The sequence below is a fragment of the Protopterus annectens genome, chromosome 10.part0, assembly GCF_019279795.1.
Source record: "Protopterus annectens isolate FY-2018-M chromosome 10.part0, PAN1.0, whole genome shotgun sequence".
NCBI classification, from domain to species: domain Eukaryota; kingdom Metazoa; phylum Chordata; order Ceratodontiformes; family Protopteridae; genus Protopterus; species Protopterus annectens.
In genome coordinates this window covers 1033676185-1033699228 of record NC_056744.1, presented here as the reverse complement: position 1 = coordinate 1033699228, position 23044 = coordinate 1033676185, and the positions used below count along the sequence as shown (strand labels likewise).

General features: G+C 40.8%; 1 protein-coding gene across 1 annotated transcript in view; it reads right to left on the bottom strand.

Moving 5' to 3' along the window:
- CRYZ (crystallin zeta) overlaps window positions 1-23044 on the bottom strand; it is a 233433-nt gene that overhangs the window by 45672 nt on the left and 164717 nt on the right. Inside the window, exon 6 of the mRNA XM_044085797.1 lies at window positions 14779-14928. Within this exon, the coding sequence (XP_043941732.1) occupies window positions 14779-14928 (150 nt within the window). The remainder of the gene's footprint in view (window positions 1-14778; window positions 14929-23044) is intronic.

The window sequence follows — 23044 nt, the reverse complement described above, 5'->3', positions numbered from 1 at the left end:
CTCTACAGTGTGGGCGTGACTGAAAATCACTTTGTAAATACTTTCTGTGCCAGTGACACACTACAGTAACAGACAACTTTTTACCAGGTCAGTTTATTTAAAAAGAGGATCCTCCTTGATGGGTACTGAGGTTGGGTTTATCCTCTCCACTAGTTAGCATTTGGCATCTTTCTTCAGGAAATTTCCACATACACAGGGATGGACACCTGCCTGTGAGAATGCACACATGATGTCGTGTCACATTCATAAGCATAGTTCTCCCTCCCATGCTGACCAGTACACTTCCTGAGTACCACCCCTCTTCCTTCTCCTACTACTAATACTACTGCTACTATTACTACTGTCAGCTATCTACAAATCAAGAACAGCAATGAGGGTGTGGCACCACCAAATGCATGGCAGTTATACAAGTATATGCCTGACTTGCACAGAATAGCAACCGTGGATAGACAGATCATCCACCCAGAGGGGGAAAGAAGGAGGGCATTTTTGACTCATCCAGAAGAGTACTCTTCCTAAATTAACATACATGGTAAGAACATACTTGTTTTATCTCCTTCCTGTAGGACATATCAAGATACAATAGTTCTGAACCTAACTGCTTAGTCACAACTGATCAAAAAGTCAAATTGTGTAATTCCCCCAAAACAATGATTTTTAGGGAGGCAAGCTATGTGCATCACTTTTGGGGGAAGGGAATTGCCCTGCTCAACTCTCAACTTATTATACAGTAATTCAAAGGTAGAAAGCAGTGAAGAATGAAAAAAATCCTCAGAACAATGCACCCACGTCTTGTACATAAATTAATTCTGCACCACATACAAAATAACAGGCATTACTTGAAGCACACCTGAGCAATAGTGGCACTGGGGAAATCTGATCAAGAAAGTTAAACCCCAAATAATTTTCAGTTAGAGTTAGAGGGATGCTATTAGCATCAAGGACCCTGCTTGATGGATCCAATAGCTGGATAATTGAGAAACATACAGTTGCATGCAAGCAGGCTGTGAAGTGGGGAACACCTAACCAGAAGGCCCAAGTCTATGACCAAAGCAAGGAAGATTTCCTGGCAAGGGAATGTCATATATCCAAAGGTCTGTGACTATCACTCCTGTCAGAGGCAGACCTAGAAACTGTAAACAACAATTTGTAAAAGGGTTAAAGTGCTATTAAGGTCAATGGGTGGCACAGCCAATGACAAAGATAATTCAGTTGCTGTTCCCTACTAGGAGCAGAGGGAATGAGCAAATGTCCATTCCCAGGGCACTGACAGCTGAACAATCCTTCCATCTTGAAAAAGCTCTTCCTGGGAAAGAACCCTCCAAGTAGAGTGCAATGACTTTAGAAGGGAGACGCATCATCACTGTCACCAAATCCTGCCAAACCAAAGCCAGGAAAAGAAACTGAAGAGGAACAAGTTCTTCTAAGAAGAGGGAAAAAGAAACAAACCCCCCATCTGCCTTTCTTTTATACATGTTTTCATCCTGGCAGCTTTACTATGACAATATTCTTCAAGGACAATACTTCATCTTCATTTGTTTTTCTTTCATTATAGATCTAAAAAATCACCATTTCACAGTTCATAAACCGGATCATTCACAACCAAACATCTGTCATTATTACATGCTTGTTTTTCTTCTGAAGCTCTGCACTGCAGTTCATTCTCTTGTCTATTTTGAGGTACCACACCACCCAAAACAAACTTCAACACATTTTTTTCTTAGAGTTGTACTCTTGTGCTTGTCTTCCTTATACCTGTCTCTTTGTGTAAAATAAGCCAAATCTCCAAATATACATTATTTACTTATTTTACATTTGTTTACTGAGAAAGTTTGACTGGGCAGAAAAGCTCCAACATAATACAAACAAATAAATCTCCAACAAAGTACAATAATATAGAAGGTACATATTAACGAGAACACAAATTACACCATTTCATAAAGTGAGCACTCTATATATAGTGATCAAAAACATGTAAATGAAAAACAATGACAGAAATCACATCATTTAGACAACTTGAGTAAAGTATGCTCTGGATTAAAGGTTTGCTAGTTCTTTATGGATGAGATTAGAGGAGCTTATAGCTATACATGAATTACACCTCCTTATACATGTATTTATATATATACATTTGTGAAGGCTATCAAATTACAGTACTTTTACAGACAAATTGTAGTTTAGAATTAGAGTAATTTGGTTTAATAAAAAGATGCAAGGCAGATAGACGGGAGGAAGGAAGTGATAGACAGAATGAGTAATATGAAGAAGAGGGGAATTTAGATAAGTTGCGGTTATTTGGTGATTAGACAGAGACAGGCAGAAGAAGGATAAAGATTTAGAGAGGGAAATGTATGATAGTTACTGTGACACCAGGGAAAAACTGCCAGTCCAGCTATCTGGAATTTTGTAAATAACTATATGTTACTTGAAAATAATAATATGATTTATATAGAATTCTGATACTGCCAGCCCAGCTAGCTGGAATTTTGTAAATAATCATATGTCATTTGTGAACAGTAACATGATTCCTATGCTTGTCTTACAAATGCAAGAAAACTATATGTTATGTGCATATTAAACTACTGGTGCAGAAGTGTTTGTTGAACTGTATGTTATGTACTGAGCTTCAAGAATGTAACCACTGGGACCTCCCCCCCCTGGAAAAGAACAGAAAAGTGAATAAACTATATAACTGTGCAAATGTATATTTTAACAGAAAAAGCTGGAACATACAAAGTTATCTCACAAAACATTAAGAAAATAAGTTGAAATTAAGTACTTTACAATGTGCTATAAAAAAAGTTAGTTTCAGTGCAGCAAGCAGACACAATGTCTACAGCTAGAAGTTTTCCTATTGTCTTGAAACAGAAATAATCAGTAGGTTTCAAATGTAAAGTGTTTTTATTGCTCTGTTACTTCCCAGCAGCTGCACACCTGAGAGATAAGTATTTCTGAAAAAAGAGATGTTTGTTTCTGTTATCTGGGAACTGAAGGCAGGTGACAAAGAGAGTGATGTCATCCAGCTGACCCAGCAGTAATGTTTTGATATTAATTTGGGAACTCTCTCACAGACTGTGCATTTTGCATTTGTCTTTGGACCTGGAAACATCCTCTCATCAGCACTTGCCTTGCTAATAGTAAGTAATCAGAGTACAGTAATCTCTCTTAGCTATAGATAGGAATATAGTAAAAATTAGTTTTGATATTTTCTTTATTTGTTTGAGACTGTCTTGCAATGTTGTTTTAAAATATTTCCTGTGATTCTGAACTCTGTAGTCACTGTGTTGAGTTACTGAATAGTGTCTTGTTCTTTTATTATTTATTACTAAATAGATATAAACCTTTTAATTGTGGCTGGTTTATTTAGAGATATTTAAGCTTTTAGAGTACTTGCATATGCATTTGGTGACATTGTATAGGCCACTCCAATAGCCTTGAAAGTCTTGGTTACACTTACCATTTGGATAATAATAACATTACACAGTAAGATTGGGCACCCTTTGGTAAGGGCCTTTATAGTAGTTGATAAGCAGTGGTTGGTGGCAGTGATATCTACCTTATAGTCTGGGCAGAAGGGGCATAGCTAGTAAACCTGTGCCAGCCTTCCCCAGAAGTGTCCGTGTGTTTGTATATAAATCAAATTTCAAAGTGTGTGTGTGTGTGTGTGTGTGTGTGTGTGTGTGTGTGTGTGTGTGTGTGTGTGTGTGAGACAGCTACCTGGGGAGGGACACGAAGCACTGGCTGGACAGAGAGGGTGCTGGACATTTTGGCTTGACCACTCGGCTGAGATCGTAACCCTATAGCTGTGCCAGTGGGGAGTCTTATTGGGGATCTGGAGAAATATGGAGAAACCAGCCCCAGACTGACTGTGATCTCTGTGTACTCTTAAGGAAAACTACTTTACTGCGTGTGTACTTGTCATTCTCCCAATGTGTATTTCCCTCACTGGTGCTAGTGGTGAGGATTGAGGCTCCTTGATTATTGGGCCAGTGCAGGGGCATCACATATTAATTGGTGGCAATGGTGGGATACCCACATCACATATTAATTGAGTAATAGTGGTGAGTTAGCCACATCACATATTAATTGGCTTGTAGTGATGTGGATATTGAATTCCTGTAGCTTGTGTACAGTGGTCACTGAAGGTGTTTGTGCTCTTAATCAGCCATGCAGTGAACATTCAGAGTTCACATCACAATTGTTTTATTTTTTTGTTAGCTTAGTTAGGCAGGGAGAGGAAGCAAGCATGTCAGCAGAGGAGTATGGCAAGCTGACAAGGAGCCAGTTGGCTGAAATGTGCAAGGCTAAAGGACTGGTGCATGCCAACCTGACTAAAGCAGACATGACTGCAGCTTTAGTCACAGCTGCATCACAGAATAGCAACCAGGAGGAGAATCAGACTGGCTGTGGAGATGTACAACTTTCAGAAATTGGACAGCTCAACCCTTCCACAGAGGACTTAAAAATCTGTATGGAGTTAAAGAGACTTGAATTGGAGGCCAAGTGTTTGGAAACAGAAGCAGCAGAAAGACTGAGACATCTGGAGGCTGAGGAAAATGAGAAACTCTGATATCTGCAGGCTGAGGGGAATAAGAGGCAGAGGGAACATGAAAAGGAGATGCTGACTCTTCGCCAGAGTCATGGAGGTAATGGGGAAGGGAGTAACCGAACACCAGAAGCAACAAATGTCAGTAAATTTCTTCCGCAATTTACAGAGGGGGATAATTTTGATAGATTCATTCATATGTTTCAGAGGGTATGTAAATCATAATGTTGACCATGGGCTCTGGGTATGGTTCCTGACCCCCTTACTCCATGGTAAAGCTGCAACTGTTCTTTCTAAACTCTTAGATACTGATTGTATGAATTATAATGTTGTAAAGAACTGTCTGCTAGAATGTTTTAAGTTAACACCTGAAGCTTACAGAAAAAAGTTTTGTGAGCATAGACACAAGACAGATGAAAGTGTGTATGAATATGTTACTGAACTAAGCACTTATTTTCATAGGTGGGCAAGTGAATGTCAGGTCACCACTTTTGAAGGGCTGGCAGACCTTTTGGTGAGGAAATACCCCCTTAGTACTTTGCTTGAGGACATGAGAAGCTGGTTAGCTGATAGACAATGCACTACTGTAGATAAGTTGGGGAAGAAGGGAGACCTATACCTAGCAAGCAGGGCATCACTGCACAGGAAAGGGGCACCCAGTGCTGCTCATGTGTCTAAGGGAACCCATGGTGAGCAGCCCAGACTGCCCTAACAGAGTCTGCCAGTAGCAGGGGAAGTCACTAGCACAGGTACACGTCCAGGACCAAGGGTTACATGTTTTAAATGCAACCAGTGGGGCCATGTATCATATAGATGCCCATGGAGGCAACGTGGGGAATAAAAGGTGGGACAGCTAGTAAGTGGGAATGACAAAATGCCAACAGTAGGTTGTCTCGAGACAACAAGTGTACCAAACTACCACATGCGGTTATACCCTATCTTAGTGTATGGGAAGGAGGCCACTGCTAAGAGAGACACAGCCTCTGACCTAACCATTGTGAAGCCTGCAATGGATAAAGAAGAGCACTACTTGGCTGGGCAGTCTACTCCAGTCAGAGCTTTAGAAGGGACCTCATTCCAAATGCCTTTGTCTAGGGTTCACCTTGGCTGGGAGAGTGGAAAAGGAAGCCAGCAAGTAGGTGCGTTTGAGGATATCCCTGCAGATGTCCTGATAGGGAATGATTTTGATAATGCACTACCGTGTGTTCATGCAGTTATACGCAGTCAGGCTTGGAGACAAGTATGTGCATCTGGTAGCCTGGGGGAGACACAGACTGACCACACACTTGCAGCCAGGACTGGTGAGGTTTTTACTTCAGGGAGGGAGCTACCCTGTAACAGTGAGAGTGAAGGTGAGCCACAGCTGCTTGTGGGTATTGATGTTCCCTTGGACAGAGTGACTGCAAGGGTAGAGGTGAGTAGTAGGTTCCCTATTACGCCGTTGCAGATGCAGGTTGTCGAATGCATCTTTGTCGAACAGTAAAGTGCGAAAAGGCAAAATAGCGAAGTGGCGTTTCACTGAATTCTTTCCCTGGGAAATAATTTGTTTGGCCGCTTACCACTACTTTGCCTTTTCGGCACTGTAGTGCGATCTCGGAGTTGGTATATTTAAGTATCGGGGGTGGGGGGGGGTGAAGCCCCCTATGTTAAGTAATGTTTTACTGTTTGTTTTTGTTTTTATTTTTGCTTTTTAACAGCAATTGTTTTCCACGGGAAAATAATCACTGTTCTGAAGTTTTGACGTTGTAAGCTTTCGCTTACATGGGGTCGATTATCTGTCATACGCTCTTCTGAGCGTGCAATATAATATAGACCCAAGTAGTAGTACCCAGGCAGACAGCGAGGCACTGCTGTCAGGGGGTACCAGACTTCCTGTGGAAGGGGAGGTGGGAAGGGTTACAAAGAGAGAGTTGAGACAGGCTCAGCTCTCAGATCCTTCATTACAAGGCCTGCGGGAAGTAGCTAGGGAGGCACCTGATTCTCAAGGAAAGGGGGAATCTGTATACTGGGACAAAGGGTTACTGTATAGAGAGTGGACTCCTGAGGGAGGGCTATAGGGTGACAGAATACAGCAGTTGGTAGTGCCCAGAGCCTACCCTCTGGCACTTCTAGACATAGCCGATGATATTCCCTTTGCAGGTCATATGGGCATAAACCGTACAAAGAGATGTATTATGCAGAACTTTTATTCGCCTGAAATTTCCAGACATGTAACAGGGTACTGCAGGACCTGTGAGCAGTGCCAAAAGGTAGGCAAGGCAGGAGACAAGGTGAAAGCTCCTTTGATGCCTTTGCCTGTGACTGAGGTGCCATTTCAGAGGGTAGCCATGGATATTGTGGGGCCTCTGAGTACCTCAAGTTCCACAGGGAAAATGTATATCCTAGTGGTAGTAGATTATGCTACCAGATACCCTGTGGCGGTGGCTCTGTCCTCCAATGAGGCAGAAAAGGTGGCAAATGCTTTGTTAGAAATTTTCAGCAGGGTAGGTTTTCCAAAAGAAATATTGACTGACAGAGGTGCCAGTTTCATGTCAGACCTACTGACTCGTTTGTGGAAGTACTGTGGGGTAAAGCACCTGAAGACCACCCCCTACCATCCCCAGACTAACGGTCTTGTTGAGAGGTTAAACTCTACACTGAAGACAACGCTATGTGCATATGCAGACCAGTTTAAGAGGGACTGGGACAAGTATTTGCCCCATCTGTTGTTTGCTTACACAGAGGTGCCCCAGGAATCCATAGGTTTTTCACCCTCTGAATTGCTGTATGGGCATAGGGTGAGGAGACCCCTAGATTTGAATTGAGATGAGTGAGAAGGTGAATGTGAATCCCACAAGGAGTCTATTGTGGCATATGTCCTAAACCTCAGGACAAGGCTCAGGAAACTCATGGGCTTGGCCCAGGAGAACCTGGCAGAGGCCCAACAGCAGAAAAAGGTCTGGTATGACAAGAATGCTCGAGCTAGAGAATATGCTGTAGGACAGCAGGTAATGGTTGTCATTCCTGTCTGACACAACAAACTGCAGGCAGCTTGGGAGGGACCCTACAAGATGGTAAGGAAGGTCAGTGATGTTAACTACATGGTAGAACTGCTAGGCAGGAGGCAGGGGCACAAATGTACCATGTTAACACGGTGAAACCTTACCATGACAGGGAGGCCCTTGTGCTAAGTATCTGCAGTAAAAGTCAGGAGTCTGACAGGGATCTATGGCTACAGGGAACTAGCCAGGAAAATCCCAAATTACTATGGTGGAGCCTAGGGTTGCATGCATATGACAGGACAGTGCAGCATGGTACTGGGGTCAGCAATGCCAAGGCAGCTGGATTCTCAAGACAGGGAATGGGGTAAGGTATTCCCAGATAGACTCAGCCCTCTCAAGCAATGTTTCTCAAAGGTCACTTGAAAAACTAGCTTGAGTTTCCGTGGAAGAGAGAAATGTGACACCGGGAAAATACTGCCAATCCAGCTATCTGGAATTTTGTAAATAATTTTATGTCACTTGAAAATATTAATATGATTTATATAGAATTGTGATGCTGCCAGCCCAGCTATCTGGAATTTTGTAAATAATCATATGTCATTTGTGAATAGTAATATGATTCCTATGCTTGTCTTACAAATGTAAGAGAACTATATGTTATGTGCATATAAAACTACTGGTGCAGAAATGTGTATTGAACTGCATGCTATGTACTGAGCTTCAAGAATGTAACCACACTGTACCCTACTGGAAAAGAACAGAAATGTGTATAAATTATATACCTGTGCAAATGTATGTTTTAATAGAAGAAGGTGGAACATACACAGTTAACTTACAAAACTTTAAGAAAATAAGTTGAAATTAAGTGCTTTACAACATGCTATAAAAATGTAGTTTCAATGCAGCAAGCAGACACAATGTCTAGAGCTAGAGGTTTTCATGTTGTCTTAAAACAAAAATACTGCTAGGTTTCAAATGTAAAGTTTTTTATTGCTCTGTTACTTCCTAGCAGCTGCACATCTGAGAGATAAGTATTTTTGACACACATATGTTGGTTTCTGTTAGCTTGGGAACTGAAGGCAGATGACAAAGAGTGATGTCTACCTGACCCAGCAGTAATGTTTTATATTAATTTGGGAACTCTCAGATAATGTGCATTTTGCATTTGTCTTTGGACCTGGAAACATTCTCTCATCAGCACTCGCCTTGTTAATAGTAAGTAATCAGTGTACAGTAATCTCTCTTAGATATAGATAGGAATATAGTAAAATTAGTTTAGATGTTTTCTGTATTTATTTGAGACTGTCCTGCAATGTTGTTTTAAAATATTTCTTGTGATTCTGAACTCTGTAGTCACTGTGTTGAGTTATTGAGTACTGTCTTGTTCTTTTATTATTTATTATTAAATATATTTAAACATTTTAGTTGTGGCTGGTCTGTTTAGAGATATTTAAGCTCTTAGGTACTTGGATATGTATTTAGTGACACTGTATAGGCCACTCCAATAGCCTTCAAAGTCTTGGTCACACTTACCATTTGGATAATAGTAACATTACACATCAAGATTGGCCACTCTTTGGCAAGGGCCTTTATAGTAGCTAAGTAGTGGCTGGTGGCAGTCATAACTACCTTATTGTCTGGGCAGAAGGGGGTATAGCTAGTAAACCTGTGTCAGCCTTCCCCAGAAGTGTCTGTGTGTTTGTATATAAATCAAATCTCAAAGTGTGTGTGTCAGCTACTTCGGCAGGGACATGAAGTACTGGTTGGACAGAGAGGGTGCCGGAGGATTTGGCTTGACAACTTGGCTGAGATCTTAATCCTATAGCTGTGCCAGTGGGGAGTCTTATTGGGGAACTGGAGAAAGGGGGAAAAACCAGCTCCAGACTGACTGTGATCTCTGTATGCTCTTAAGGGAAACTGTAGTTTACTGTGTGTGCACTTGTCATTCTCCCAATGTGTATTTCCCTCACTGGTGCTAGTGGTGAGGATTGAGACTCCTTGATTACTGGATCAGTGGAGGGGTGTCACAGTTATTTAGAGGAAGTGGGGTGGGTACAACAGCTACATTTTATACATACACCTTCATTTCCATTATGCTCTGTGACAAAGGGGACCAAATCCTAGTAAATGTCAAACAGACGCCTAAACATACCTCTCAAGCTCCTAGAACAAGAAATCTGGACAAAACCTGACATAATGGGGGGACAAAGTCCCAAAGACGGACACATTTTAAATATTGCTCTTAGAAAATTAGAAAGTTGTTCGTGAAACATCATGCATTTTCTGAAGGATATGAAGTCTGAAAGTCAAATGCATATCATTATTTAGTGACTTCAATCGATTGATCATCCCAATGATTTGTCAAAAAAACACACATTTTTTATGAGGAATAGTCCAAAAATATGAGGCAAAAATCTGGATATTCTGCAAAAATCTGTACCGTTGACAGACATGTTCCTGAATGCTGTGCTCATCCAGTGTACAGTGTAAACTAGTTAAGGAATACTTGCTGCTGCTGCAAAAAGCTGTAGACTCAAATGTAGACAAACAGTAACCAGTATGTTGCATACCAATTGTATTCATATAAAATCTTCTCCTTCATCCACTCTGTTTCGATGTCCCTCACTTAATCAAACTTTTCACTCCATCACTATCAAGCTCCATCAGTTTAAGAGGCTAATCTACTAAAATCATAGCTGAAATTAAAAGAAAAAAACAAAAACACAGTCCATGTTACTTATTTCTATGTATGCATTTACTTTAATTTCTATGACGAAGGGAGTTGCCAACCACATGTTTTTAAGAGTGGTAAGTGCACCAATGACCAATGCCCTAACAATATAAAGGAAACAGCAGCATGTGCACCTGCACAAAACCCTCCCATTATCTGGCAATTTATGCTCCCCACTCACTGCTACCTTTTAAGCTGTCAGCATAATCTTCATTGTGAACCAGAGATATGGTTCGTCCCCTCTAAAAATAAACTGCCCCCCCACCCCATACACTTTTTCTTTTTTCTTCTGCAACTCTGGTGTCTGTATTCCTCCTGTCTGCACTGACTGCAACACATACATACAACATACCTCTCAACCTCTCACCACAAGAAATGTGGGGATAGATTTAAAATATTGCTCCTGTAAACTTACAAAGTTCCTACAATGACAGATTTTCCATTGTTATATATTGTTTAAAGGATATGAAGCCTGAAACTCAAATGACTGTCATTATTTAGTACAACTTTGTGACTCCAATCCTCTTTGATCTGCCAGAAAACCACAAATTTTATGAAAAACAGATAAAAAATAAAAATCCGGACATTCTGTGAAAATCTGGACAGCTGAGAGGTATGACACACAGATGCACACACTTTCTTTTCCTATCTTTCTTTTGCATTTGCCTTCTTTTTTCATTTCTAATTACCTGCATAAAAAGGCACTGATTTAACGTCAAAAGTATACACTTTTTCCTTCTTGTCATATAGTATAGTAAAAGGGAAGAACTCATAAGATGCAGTAAAAGTGAAGAATGTTGTAAAACCATTGACATAATTATCTCAGAAAGCTGTTCTTATTACTTATATTTTTATTATAAAGTTACTTGGGTACAAGCACCACAATAAACTTATTTATAAACTTTTCTCTATAACTATTTTCTTTTTTTAGAACTTGCTGTAAATTAACATTTCTCTCAGTAATTTGCACTTGGCCAGCAACCAGGTGCCCATTACATAGCAGTTAGCAATGAGTTTTTCTACAACCTCTCTCACAACATATTTCATAACTTCTAAAAGAATGAATATTGCACATGTTCCATGTTTTCACAAATAAAATAAGTATGTTTGCCCTATACATTACATTTCCATCCCTTCCCACATACACAAAATTTGATAAATGCTATGCCTTTTTACCTTTTACATTCAATACAACACCGCCTGCCAAATTTCAAGTCCGAAGTTCAAGTCTGTCTCTTCACGTCAACATCTGTAAGCACTACAGAATGTCTATTTCTTGTGCAATGAATTCTTCAGGTTTAACAGACTGATTTTTGAAAAACATCTGAAAATTTTTTTATCTGTTAAACTGTTCATTATTAAAATATACAATACAATCACTCTATAGTAACCTGTGTTTTCTTTTTTGAAACAATCTTATAAAAAATAAAAGGCTTCCTCTTTTTAAAAAGTACATATCATACATCACTGCCATACCCTTATGTATAAATTTTCCAATATCAATTACAGCAGTCCCCACAAGAGTCGCAAAAAGCTCTCGCACCCAGTACCTCTCCCGTGGCATCCTCACTTCTCCTAAATATCACATTCAGATAATATTTCTTCAATGTGCAAACGGACCTCTAGTTTTGCTAGTCACTGCAAATTCTACTACTATTCAGGCCACTGTATGAAACAGATAAAGTTCCTCCTCAAATATCCCTCCAGCCATACTTTGTACTATCCTCTTTCATCCTGGGATAATGGAGCATTTTGGTTATCACCATCAACACTGCTATTAAGTGGCACTAAACATCCTTCTACGGCATCATTCATTAGAAAATTAGCCGCTTTGACCGAAGGAGGATTAGCCACCTGGCAATGCATAAACATTGGTTCTAGATAATTATTTCTGATTAAGTGACACTCCAACCATGTGTAAAAATGAGGAAAAGGAGTTGCAGATGGATGGATGCAACTCTGGGTCAAAAGGGACCTATTATCCATTCTGGTACTCAGAGGGTACAAGGCAAGAAAAATAATTCTGGATAATATGCCAGTCCACCGCAGGTCACATAGGCATGTACACACACACGCACACACACACACACACACACGCACACGCACATGCACACGCACACGCACACACACACACACACACACACACACGCACACACACACACACACACACACACACACACACACACACACACACACACACACGCACACATTGTAATAGTTAATTGATAAGTACGTTAATTCACCTATGGCATGACTTTCAGCTTCTGAAGAAAACAGTCCATTTATCTACTTCTATGTATACAGCAGAAATGTGCATGGACATAGGGAGGTCATGCAGACTCCATACAGAAGAACTGAGTTGGAGAAATAAGCTCTGTGAGGAAGTAATGCTAAGGGCTGCACTGCTGTGCTGCATCTTTCCACAGTCTTATCATTCAAAATTATTTCCTGACTCTAATGTTCTATTATACCAATGCAAAAGGCAACAAGACCACTTCAACTCAGAATCCTCAACCAGCTCTCATGTTAACAGGAAGAGATACTTTTCGCAACTAGAAATCTTGTTAAATCACTGCCACTCAACTCCAAATGTTCTAGCTCATTTTCTATCATACTGGAAATGCTCCTCTCCTCATCAGAAAAGATCCCAAGCAAGCTCTCATAAGGCAGGCTAAGGAAACAACCCCAGTGTCCTTACAAAACTGTCTGAATAAATACTGCTTTGGCCATATCCCTAGTGAGACCATTCCAGTCAATTAAAGGCAAGCAAAAAGCAAGTAAACTGTCTAAAAGTAATTCTATGGAAATCATTCATTTACTTTTAAATTAGTGTAAGATGGAGATGATTGCATACACTGTTTTACAGCAGGATGCTGGCATTAAAAAGAATTCCATTCAAAGACATGATGAGTGACACAATATAAAGATGAAAAAGGAGTGATAAAATCACAAAAGAGTCAAACAAATGTCTCTTTCCTTAAAGTTTATATTTTCTGAAACATCCTACAATCAGAAGTATTAGAAACACACATAGTAACATTTGTCTTAAAATGTACAAAGAAAGACTTGGCGTAAATTACAAAGTTGTTTTGAAGAAGAATAAAACAAGCAATTATCAAGTTAATGGCCTGTAGATAAATAAGAGGAGAGAAACATCTGTTCAAATCTGGGAAACAGATGGCTCCCTGCTGCCATCACACACTACTGCATTTTTTTACACCTTTATTGAGTTATCACTTGTACTGGCTTTTATACTCACTCTATTCTAATCTAGGATTACTAGCAAAGCTATGAAATGCATCTAGCACATCAAAATACAGTGCCATTTTATACTTATCTACCAGTCGTAGTGGTCACACTAGATACAGAACTATACTGGTCACACTAAGTAGATTCTTAAACTGTAAATGTAAAAAGAGGTTTGGTCCTAATTTGCTTGATCAGGTGTGTCGCACTTAAGGATGGGACTCACAGTAGTAAAGTAATGGTTTTAGTATTTCAGACGTGTCAATGCATGTGTGTGTGTGTGTGTGTGTGTGTGTACACACGGATGCAGTTGCACAAATACCTGAGTTTTATTTAACTTATTATGTAACATTTACAAGCCAATACTAAAAGCTATTTCAAATTTTTTTCAAAACCACTATAATTTTGTTCCTTAAATCTGAAAAATATTTATACTGAAGATCCATCATAAAGAGCTGACATCCCATAGATGACATTATGTTTATTTCTATTACAAACCATTTTAAGAAATATTGTACAAAGAGAGTCTACCTTGCCCACCACAGCTCAAGGAATGTTTTTTTGTATGTGTGTGAGTATCATGTGTATTCTGCTTTGTGCTGCATATATCATGGCTAAGCAATGCACAGACTCACTCCACAAGAGACAGAATGCTGGGATAAAACATCAGAGAAAGTAATGTCCTTTTCAGCAATAAGCACGACTACATGGGGAAAGATGAATACATGAAACAAGTACAGTGTCACAGTACATTACTAAGTCTCAACATTAATAATAACATTGTGGATTTATATGTTGCAAGCTACCTACAAATGTCGCTCTCCTACCACAATTCTTCAGTTCATTACCAGTGCAATCAACATTTATAATTTATCTCCGCTCAAAATGGGCTCTGCTCAGTTCATCGCTAAAAATGAAAACAGTGGGAGTAGATAGTAAGCACTTCACATGTAGTAAAGCAAGATTAAATGAAAACAGACAATCAAAAGGAGAGGCAGACTTCATGATTAAAAATGCACAATCTTTTACATACAAAAAATTCTTGTCTCTTACATCTAATCTCAAAGTACAGAATTTACTGTTGTTTTAAGAGCCACCAGTCACAGCAGCTTTTAAAAGCAAATAAGAAAACATTTTAGCTTTTACATTAAATGTATTATGCCACCAAGAGTACAACTTAAGAAACGTGCAATCATTCAAAAACTTTTTAAATTTAGTAGCTGGCATATTCATTTATGACCTATAACTTTCGGGAAGCTGAAGTCCAGTATTACCTTTATTTTTTCAATATAGTTCTCTTCCCGATGATTGAAAACTTGGTGGGCTCCATTGTTCAAGATGAGCTTTAGCCCTTCTGGAGTCCCAGCTGTGCCAAAAACTTTGAATCCATAAGCACGAGCAAGTTGACATGCTACTATTCCCACCTAAAAGCAAGCAAAATAAAGGATTTCTTGTTATTACTCAGCAATTATGGCCTCTCATTTCATGAAATAGATATAATATCTCAGATGGAAAAAAATGGTTATGTTTTGGTGCTGTGAGACGCCTTACATAAGAAAACTGCCTAAATGGAAGTGAATGTCTTACTTTCAGTGGCCTCTTTGCAGTCATGGAAAATCTTGGGTACAGTCTTTTTGCACCGCTCACATAGTGCTTATAACACTGACAAGTACCTGTGGCCTACACGGTGTGTCCCTGTCCACAGCACGGAGGTTTAAATATAACTATGCCCCTTCGATACACAGCTCATTCTAGCTGCTTATTTAGTCCCATATGTCTTCCTAATATGCATCATTGGAGGCCTAATTGTGGGAGAGGACAAGAAACAACTGTGTAAAAAATTAATCAGCCAAATATTAGTGGGTGCATTTGAAAAAGCTATCTTTTTACCATGACAATGAGAGATGTTGCAAGTAATGGGGTCTATAACCTATGACTTGGTGATAATCATAGAAGCTTAAGGGCTTCATTATCAAGTGTTAAGCAGTGAAGGATCATGTGGGTAGTGCTTAGCAAAGGAATGATTGGAGTTTTGTCTCAATATTCCAGACATGAGTACAAAAGGCAGAATATAAGTGATCCATAGCCCAGTTTTATGTCAAGTCTGACTCTACCTTACAATTTACTTTGCCCACAGTGGCCTCTGATCCCATGCACACAGAAACATGATTCTCTGGAGGAGGTGGACAGCTTGCTCTTCATCTGTGGATATTTGTAAGGTGCCCCCTTACCTCCAGTCTTTCAAAGGTGCCATGGGTGTGCTCATCACTCTGCCCTCACTAGCTAAGACAAGATGACATCACTTAATGCAAGTAAGGAGTGGCTGCCGAGCTACAGAAAATGTCTGTGGTTCTAAATTTGGGACCAAGAGATCACCTCCCTTTCCCTCCCCACAGTGAATGGCTGCTCATTCTTAGGGACTGAGATCATCTGAACTGATCAACCCATGCCTATTTTTGGGATCTTGGACTTCCTCTTCCCCATGATACCTTTGACATAATCAGTTCAGTTCGTGGTGGAAGACAGATGAGTGAACGTTCAACAGCATGATTCAACATTCAGCTGCAATTCTGGCATTGGGCCCTGTGCCAAAATCTAAATCCTTTGTACTGAACTGTTTCAACCCTCCCTCTCATGTTGCTGGAAATGCATTTAGTGCTAATTAAACATATAACCTAGAAGCACTTCTATACGCCTACATCGAGAGCTTTCCCAAAGTAGCTAGCCGAAGGAAATCTGCTTCTCAATCATCAGCTACTGTGAGGTATGAAATGATGATGATCCGTATGCAGTAACACATTTTTTCCAAGACTTCTGAGTAGCTGACTGGGAAGAAGGTTTCTTATGACAGTTTGATGGCAAAAAGGGAAGGAGGTCATAATGATCCAGCATCTGGAAGGTCTCTTTTAATGTTCATCTGTCTTAAATGGCTCAACAGAAGGCAAAGTTTGTAGGCCTAAACTTGAACCTATGAAGTGGACCCTTTGCCTTTCCACAGTGACCAGATGCTGATTCAGAGATTGAGAAGTGTACATCCCATGGAAACTTAATGCCCTGACAGATACTATTAGCTGAAGCTCAATCAATCCGTGGTCAAAAAAATCTTCCCAAAGTGGGACACTATGGAGGTTAACTTATTGCCACTGGGGAGAATGCAGTGCTCGCCAGATTTTGCTCCCTCAACAGAAGTGCTTGTAGCAGAGGCAGGCAGATAAACTGTGAGGAGGGTGGGACTGGATTCTTTTATGCACAGCATCCTTTACCTTGCTGGTGAAGATATGTGAAAAGGCAGGTCCCAAAAATCTTAACCTCTCTGAGATGGCTGCATTCCAAATGTTGTGGAGTCTGGTGCTGTGCTGAGACTTAGAAGTTATGTACTTACCATAACTTGTCATCTGTGTTGTCCATTTTCATTCTTCCTCACTAATGGGTTTAGGATCTGATCCTTGGATCCAATTCGGCCTCATACACAAGACTTTGTATCCAAAGCTCGAGCTCCTCCCTCTACGCATCATACTCTATATCATCCCCAACTTCTCACATCGAGTTTAATGCCCTAGTGCCCACTGTGCTATACATACAAGACATACATAAGGAAAAAGCAGAGGCTCAAACCAGGAACATGAGGGTTCTAGCAACATCCAATGATCCTTCAAAGAGTGACAGTCCCAGGAGATGGTTGAGAATGAAGGTGAAGAAGAATGAAAATGCCCAAGACAACCATGAACAACCAGTGGTAAACACTTTGATCTCCACACTAAATGATACACCCGCAAGCAATTTTGCACACTCCTTAGTAGTTACATATAGTGGTTGTGTGAAACATACTAAGGATCTTATAATAAGAAACTGGAGTATTTTTAAGACTGATGAGTCATTTGATTACACATACAAGCAATTTTTTTCTATTTTATTCTTGTACCATTCAATGCTTATCAAATTGTAGACCCATTTTTCTACTATGCACATTCTTTTAAATATTTTTTTAATAACAGTGATGTTTTAATTCTGAAATATTTGCACTCATTTGGCTTTAACTTTTAAATGTTTGCCGTTTATTTAATTAATTAAGGTTATTGTGACTTTTTTTAAATATTTACTGGAGGATGGCATTTCTGTGAAACGGTTCTGAAGAAGTCCAATATTTGTAAGGATGGAAGTGCTTATTTTATCTTTTGTGAATAAAGTTCAGATAATATGGGTTTAAAGCTTCCCCTGGTGGTTCAGTGAACTGTTTTTAAGTATTCAGCAACTACTATAATCTTCATCATATTTTCGCTACGTGGCTTAGAACTACTTGATCCTATACAGCATCAGACCCCTTGGGCAGTTCGGCTCTATGTCTGCCTATTTCTGTTGTTGCTGTCCAAAAGAAGGTCATCTGATTGGATCCACCAGCGAACATGATGTCTGCAAACTGGACTGAGTTTTATGCAAAATGATAGAGGCTGATAAAGAATGGACCACTGAGCTACTAGTGTCCACTGAAGGATTTGCATAAAGAATTTTGGTACAGGAAGTAGAAGAATGGCATCTGACATTAACCCAAGAGTTGCAACATTAGTTTTGTTGGAGGTCTTTCCCTCCTGCTCGCTGCAGGTGAGTGTACCTTTTACTGATGGCCCGAACAAGGAGGAGCCCTCGAACGGGGCATTAACAAAAGACGTCTTGAAGGGCTCCACTAAATTGCACAGCCGCATCCAGGCATGTCTCCTAATGACCATGTCTGAATCGGCTGCCCGTGAGGTACCCTCCGGTGTATGGGAAATTAGCCTCACTGATGAATTGGCAATGGACGAGAGAACAGCCAGCTGAGGAGAAATCTACTTGAGGTCCTCAAATCTCTCTGTAAGTGAGTAAAATGTTACAGATAATTTAACAACCTCAGTACGAAAGTGGCTGAGGTGTAAATGTGTTTTCCAAGCCTGTCCATCGCTCTGGACTCCCTGTCCGGTGGAAGGAGAGAGGAGCTTTGTTCCGCTAACTCCTTCTTAGTGGCTGCCTCCACAACTATAGCATCAAATAGGACTCTCTTGCCCCACTAAGGTTTGTCTGTGGGGACCAAGAATTTATCAGGGTGCTTGTGGATGGGCTCAACAGTGTCTGATTCCTTCCAAGCCCAGCAGGAACCAAGGTCAATAAGTTCATCTGCTGGGGGGGGCGGGGTCATCCAAGAAATAGATGAGCCAACCCCGAAAGCCTCCAGGAACACCGATTCCTCAGGTGGGAGGACCAGACACTTTTCTGCTTGAGGATTTCCAGGATGCCCCCAAAGGAGATGGGAGGTGGTGATCGGGGGATCCTTCCCCCTCATTCAAATTGGTGTCCTCCATGAGAAAACTCCATAGGGGAGTCTATGTGCCTCCTCTTGCATGTTCTCTTCTGAGGTACCTCTTCTGCGCTGTGCTCAGGATAGGTATCAGAAATATCAGAAGGAAGAGAGATTCCCTCTGGGGAACATGTGTGGAGGCATCCCTCTGCTGGCTGACCCTGAGGAGCAGCAATGATGGGCTCAGAGCTTGGACCCGATATGGGATGAGGGATATGATCCAAGACTAAAGAGGACAGCTCTCTAAACAGAGAGAAAGCCCTTTCTACAATCTGAAAGTCTGACAGACCTGGGGAAACCTCTCTCCTCCTCCTTGGAGCCGAACCACCTGAAAAAAGGGCAAATCCCAGATCCGAGTCCTCCAGAGAGAACTGGATCTGAGCTCTCCACGGCCGAGGCACTGATGGAAAGGATCCAACAAAGTAGGACTTAAACCCATCCCCTCAGACACAGTGCCGACCTTTCTGATCAGAGACCCACCCTGATTCGAAGGCATTGGAGCACAGGTGGCCAGGTTACCATAGGAGTTGAGGAAAGGAGCTTCCTCGGATCCGATGCCGAACCTCTCAGATATCTCGGATCCTGGAACTTACAAACTGGAGGTCGAATTGGTGAAGGAGACAGTACTGGTTGGGCAGGTGTGCTCATGGATCAGGGGGGGGTAGAGCTTACAGGACCCCCATCTAGATCTGAGCCCTAAGGAATCTCTGCATCATCCTGTCCAGGTCAGCCTCAGATAAGCTCCTTGAAGACCTAGATGAAGTTGTAGACATCAACGTAGAGTGCATGGTTGGCATTTGAAATAACTTGGAGGATAAAGCCAGAGAGACAGGTTTTAGCACAAATTCCAGTGTACGTACTCTACTTTTTGGATCCGATGGTCAGGGATCCCAAACAGATGTGGACTAGAGAAGAGAAGTGGTAGTAGGGGCCGAGCCAGTTAGATCCGTGGGCTGCCCAAAAGACCTCGGATGTGGGGGAGTCTGATCAGAGACTTTCTGAAGCTTTTTGGATGGTTCCAAGGAAGTCTTTGGAGATTTTGGATAATGTTTCTTCCTTGGCTCCGAGACCACTGCAGCTGATTTTGAGGGGGGTTGAGCCCGAGCTGGAAGTAATCTTAAGGATCAACTTGTTTCTGCTATCAGAGAGGGCCCTGGAATTGAAAGTAGTGCACACAGTGCATGGAGTATCCAGGTGGCCCCTTTGCAAACAGTAGACGCACTTCTTGTGGGCATCAGAATTGGGGATCTTATGTCCACAAGAAGTGCACTTCTTGAAACCTGTAGGTTATTCTGACACGGGTTTCTCAGAAATAGCAGGTGGCAAGAAATTTAAGAATAGACAGTACACAAACTTGTCTAACAGAGGAGCAGATAGAAAAAAGTACAGTTGTGTACACTTACCATAAATGTAGATGTTTGAGTGTATTCACTATTGCAGTCATCTCATTTGGGTTATCTCTGCCAGGGTAGCCCTCTGCTGGCCCGAATACCAGAGACTTAGTATTTCTGCGTCGGTTGATGACTGACATCAGGTCGTCAGTACTATAAAGTAAGGCAGCCAACGCCATTACATCAGATTTTCTTGCCCTAACCTGTCAGGAGCCCCCAAGTAGGAGGCCAGGGTCTGGTGTAAGAAACACCAGCAATGGAAAATTAAACACCAATATGTCCCTTCAAAGGAAAGGAGAACAACAAGGTAGAAAGGTAATAAAAGGCGAAAGAAAAGAAAAAGGGGGATGGAGGGGGGAACCAAGGCTGCAGCAATAGAGGCAGTCAATGAAACTAGGAGCTGGCTAGGATGCCCTGCAAACTTTGAAAATGAATTTCATAACTAACATCCATCACATCTGGCCTTCAGGCTGGCTGGTTTAGCAGACCAGTCTGTGCCTTGAATGCTGCCATATCCAGTGGGCATCTCCTCTGACTCCATAGATCTCCAAGCCCAAGAATTCTGAGTGTTAATGTGTACATTCTCTCTCTCCCTGAGCGAATCCCTATTTTTCCAAAAAATGGCTTCTGAAATGCTACCCAGTCAATTTATTCATCTCATGGTTTTCTTTCAACATGTTAAAAACACAGAACACAATTTACTACTGAAAATGACATTACTGCTAAATTCATGAGCAGAAGCAGATATACCTGCTGTTCTTTTTAACAGCTAACAAGAGTTAAACGTTTTTTAGTTAAAAACAGACACTAATTAAAGGTTTGGAAAGTACACCAACTTTTAACACCAGAAGATTAATAGGTCTTTGGCCAATGAGGTGACAGAATAGTACACAATGGAGGCAGTCTCTAGTGCATGACTGAAGAAAGTGACCCCAACAGAGACTTGTGATATGGTTACCTGGTCACAAGTAGATACTTCTTCCAAAGTATAAAATAACTTCAACAAAGCATCATCATCATTTGCAAAAGCTGTTCTTCAGAATTTCTGCATTTGACTTTTATTCTTAATTGTGTATTCCTTCCATCCTACTTTGGGTTATTTTCTGCAAGGAAGCTTTGGATTCTATTTTTTCACACCTACTGCTGAGGGTTCTTTGAAGTAAGAGTGAGTACTTGCCATACAACTAGGTCACTGACAGTGAACCTCTGGAAGCAGATGCATTATTCCTGCTGCTGGATCTTTATAAAATGATCTACTACAAGTAACTTTTAAATCTATAATTCTTGTACCTTGTAGCTAATGTGTATTATCACAGGTGTAATTTCACCCTGTTTGAATGGTGGTCAACAACTTGTAATCACACGGAAGTAAGGCAACTTAGCGGTAAGATATCTGCTCCCATGGCTCCACTGTTCAAGGTTCATTCTTGACTTCCAGTCACCATGTGAAGTTTTGCATGTTCTCCCCATGGCTGACTTGGCTTGCTATGTGTTATCTACTGAAGAGACACCTCATAAAATAGGCAACAAGGTACCTTGGTGGTAATTCTCTGCTTCACAGCACTAAGAATGTGGGTTCAACACTGACTGCTGGACATTGAGTGTGTAGAGCTTTGCATATTTCATTGTGCATGTATTTTTTTTATCAGAGTACTCTGATGGGCAGGGAACGGCATTGTGCCTTAGTGCTAAGATGTCTGCCTCACAGCTCAGAAATTCAATCTTGATACTTGGTAACTTTGTGTGGAGTTCTGAATGCTCTCTAAATCTATGTGGGTTTTCTCCTCGTATTTTGATTTCCTCCTATCTCCCAAAACACTCTGCTTGACTAGCTACACTAAACTGATCATGTAGTTCTCATTACTCCTGCAGTCTAAGTTATAGCTGAAGAACAGTCTGAGAAGAGGCAATTTCCTTTCCTGGTTAAATGAATGAATACCACTTAAGACTGGCAAAGATTTGCTGTCGGCAAGCAAATGGTTTAATCATCTCAAGAGTCACACCATCTGAAAGAAAGGGGAATTTCCCCACATAAAAAAAAAAAAAAAAATCACAGATCCAGAGTTTTGCATTCAGTACTGTTTGCATTTATAGCATTTGTAGCAAGTGTATATTTCTGACAAAGCAACATGGTAATTCTGATGAAGTGTCACATTTAGCACATAAGACGAAAAAGCCGAGCACCTTTAATCCACTGCTCATGTATGACACCACAGTCACTGAACAACTACCAGACACAAAAGCTCTTATTAGAAAGAAACCAGAGATCTAGTAGAGTGTTGGGGACAATATCTGCAAGAAATGCTTTAGCTGAACAGATCTGTTGCAGTAATGGACTATACTTAATGCTGAAAGTATTCTAAATGCATTAAACATTCCATGTGTAATTTTCGTGAACCAACCTCAATGAATTATCAAAAAGGCATATGTAAATATATCAGAAAGCAGCAGTTAAGACCATAAATCTTGAATACAAGTTGATACAGCACAAGGCAGACAACATTGTTTTGGCATACTGAAACACAGTATACGTAAACAAAGCCAGTCAGCAAGGCTGTTCATAGGAGGTTACTACGCTAATGGCCCTAGGGCCTTTACAAACCTAGCCATGTAAAAAATTCCAGAGTACCCTGGCCATTGTTTGCAGAGAGATTCTATGATCAGCACCAACTGCCCCTGTCCATGAAGGCCACAGGAGCCACCCCCAAGGTCAATTTATGGTTACCCAGCTAATTGTCAAGGTTGCTCTTAATAGGGTCATTGAGGACCTTTACCTCACATAAAATGGGAGCTTATTCCAGAGGAGCGGCAATCTGTGGG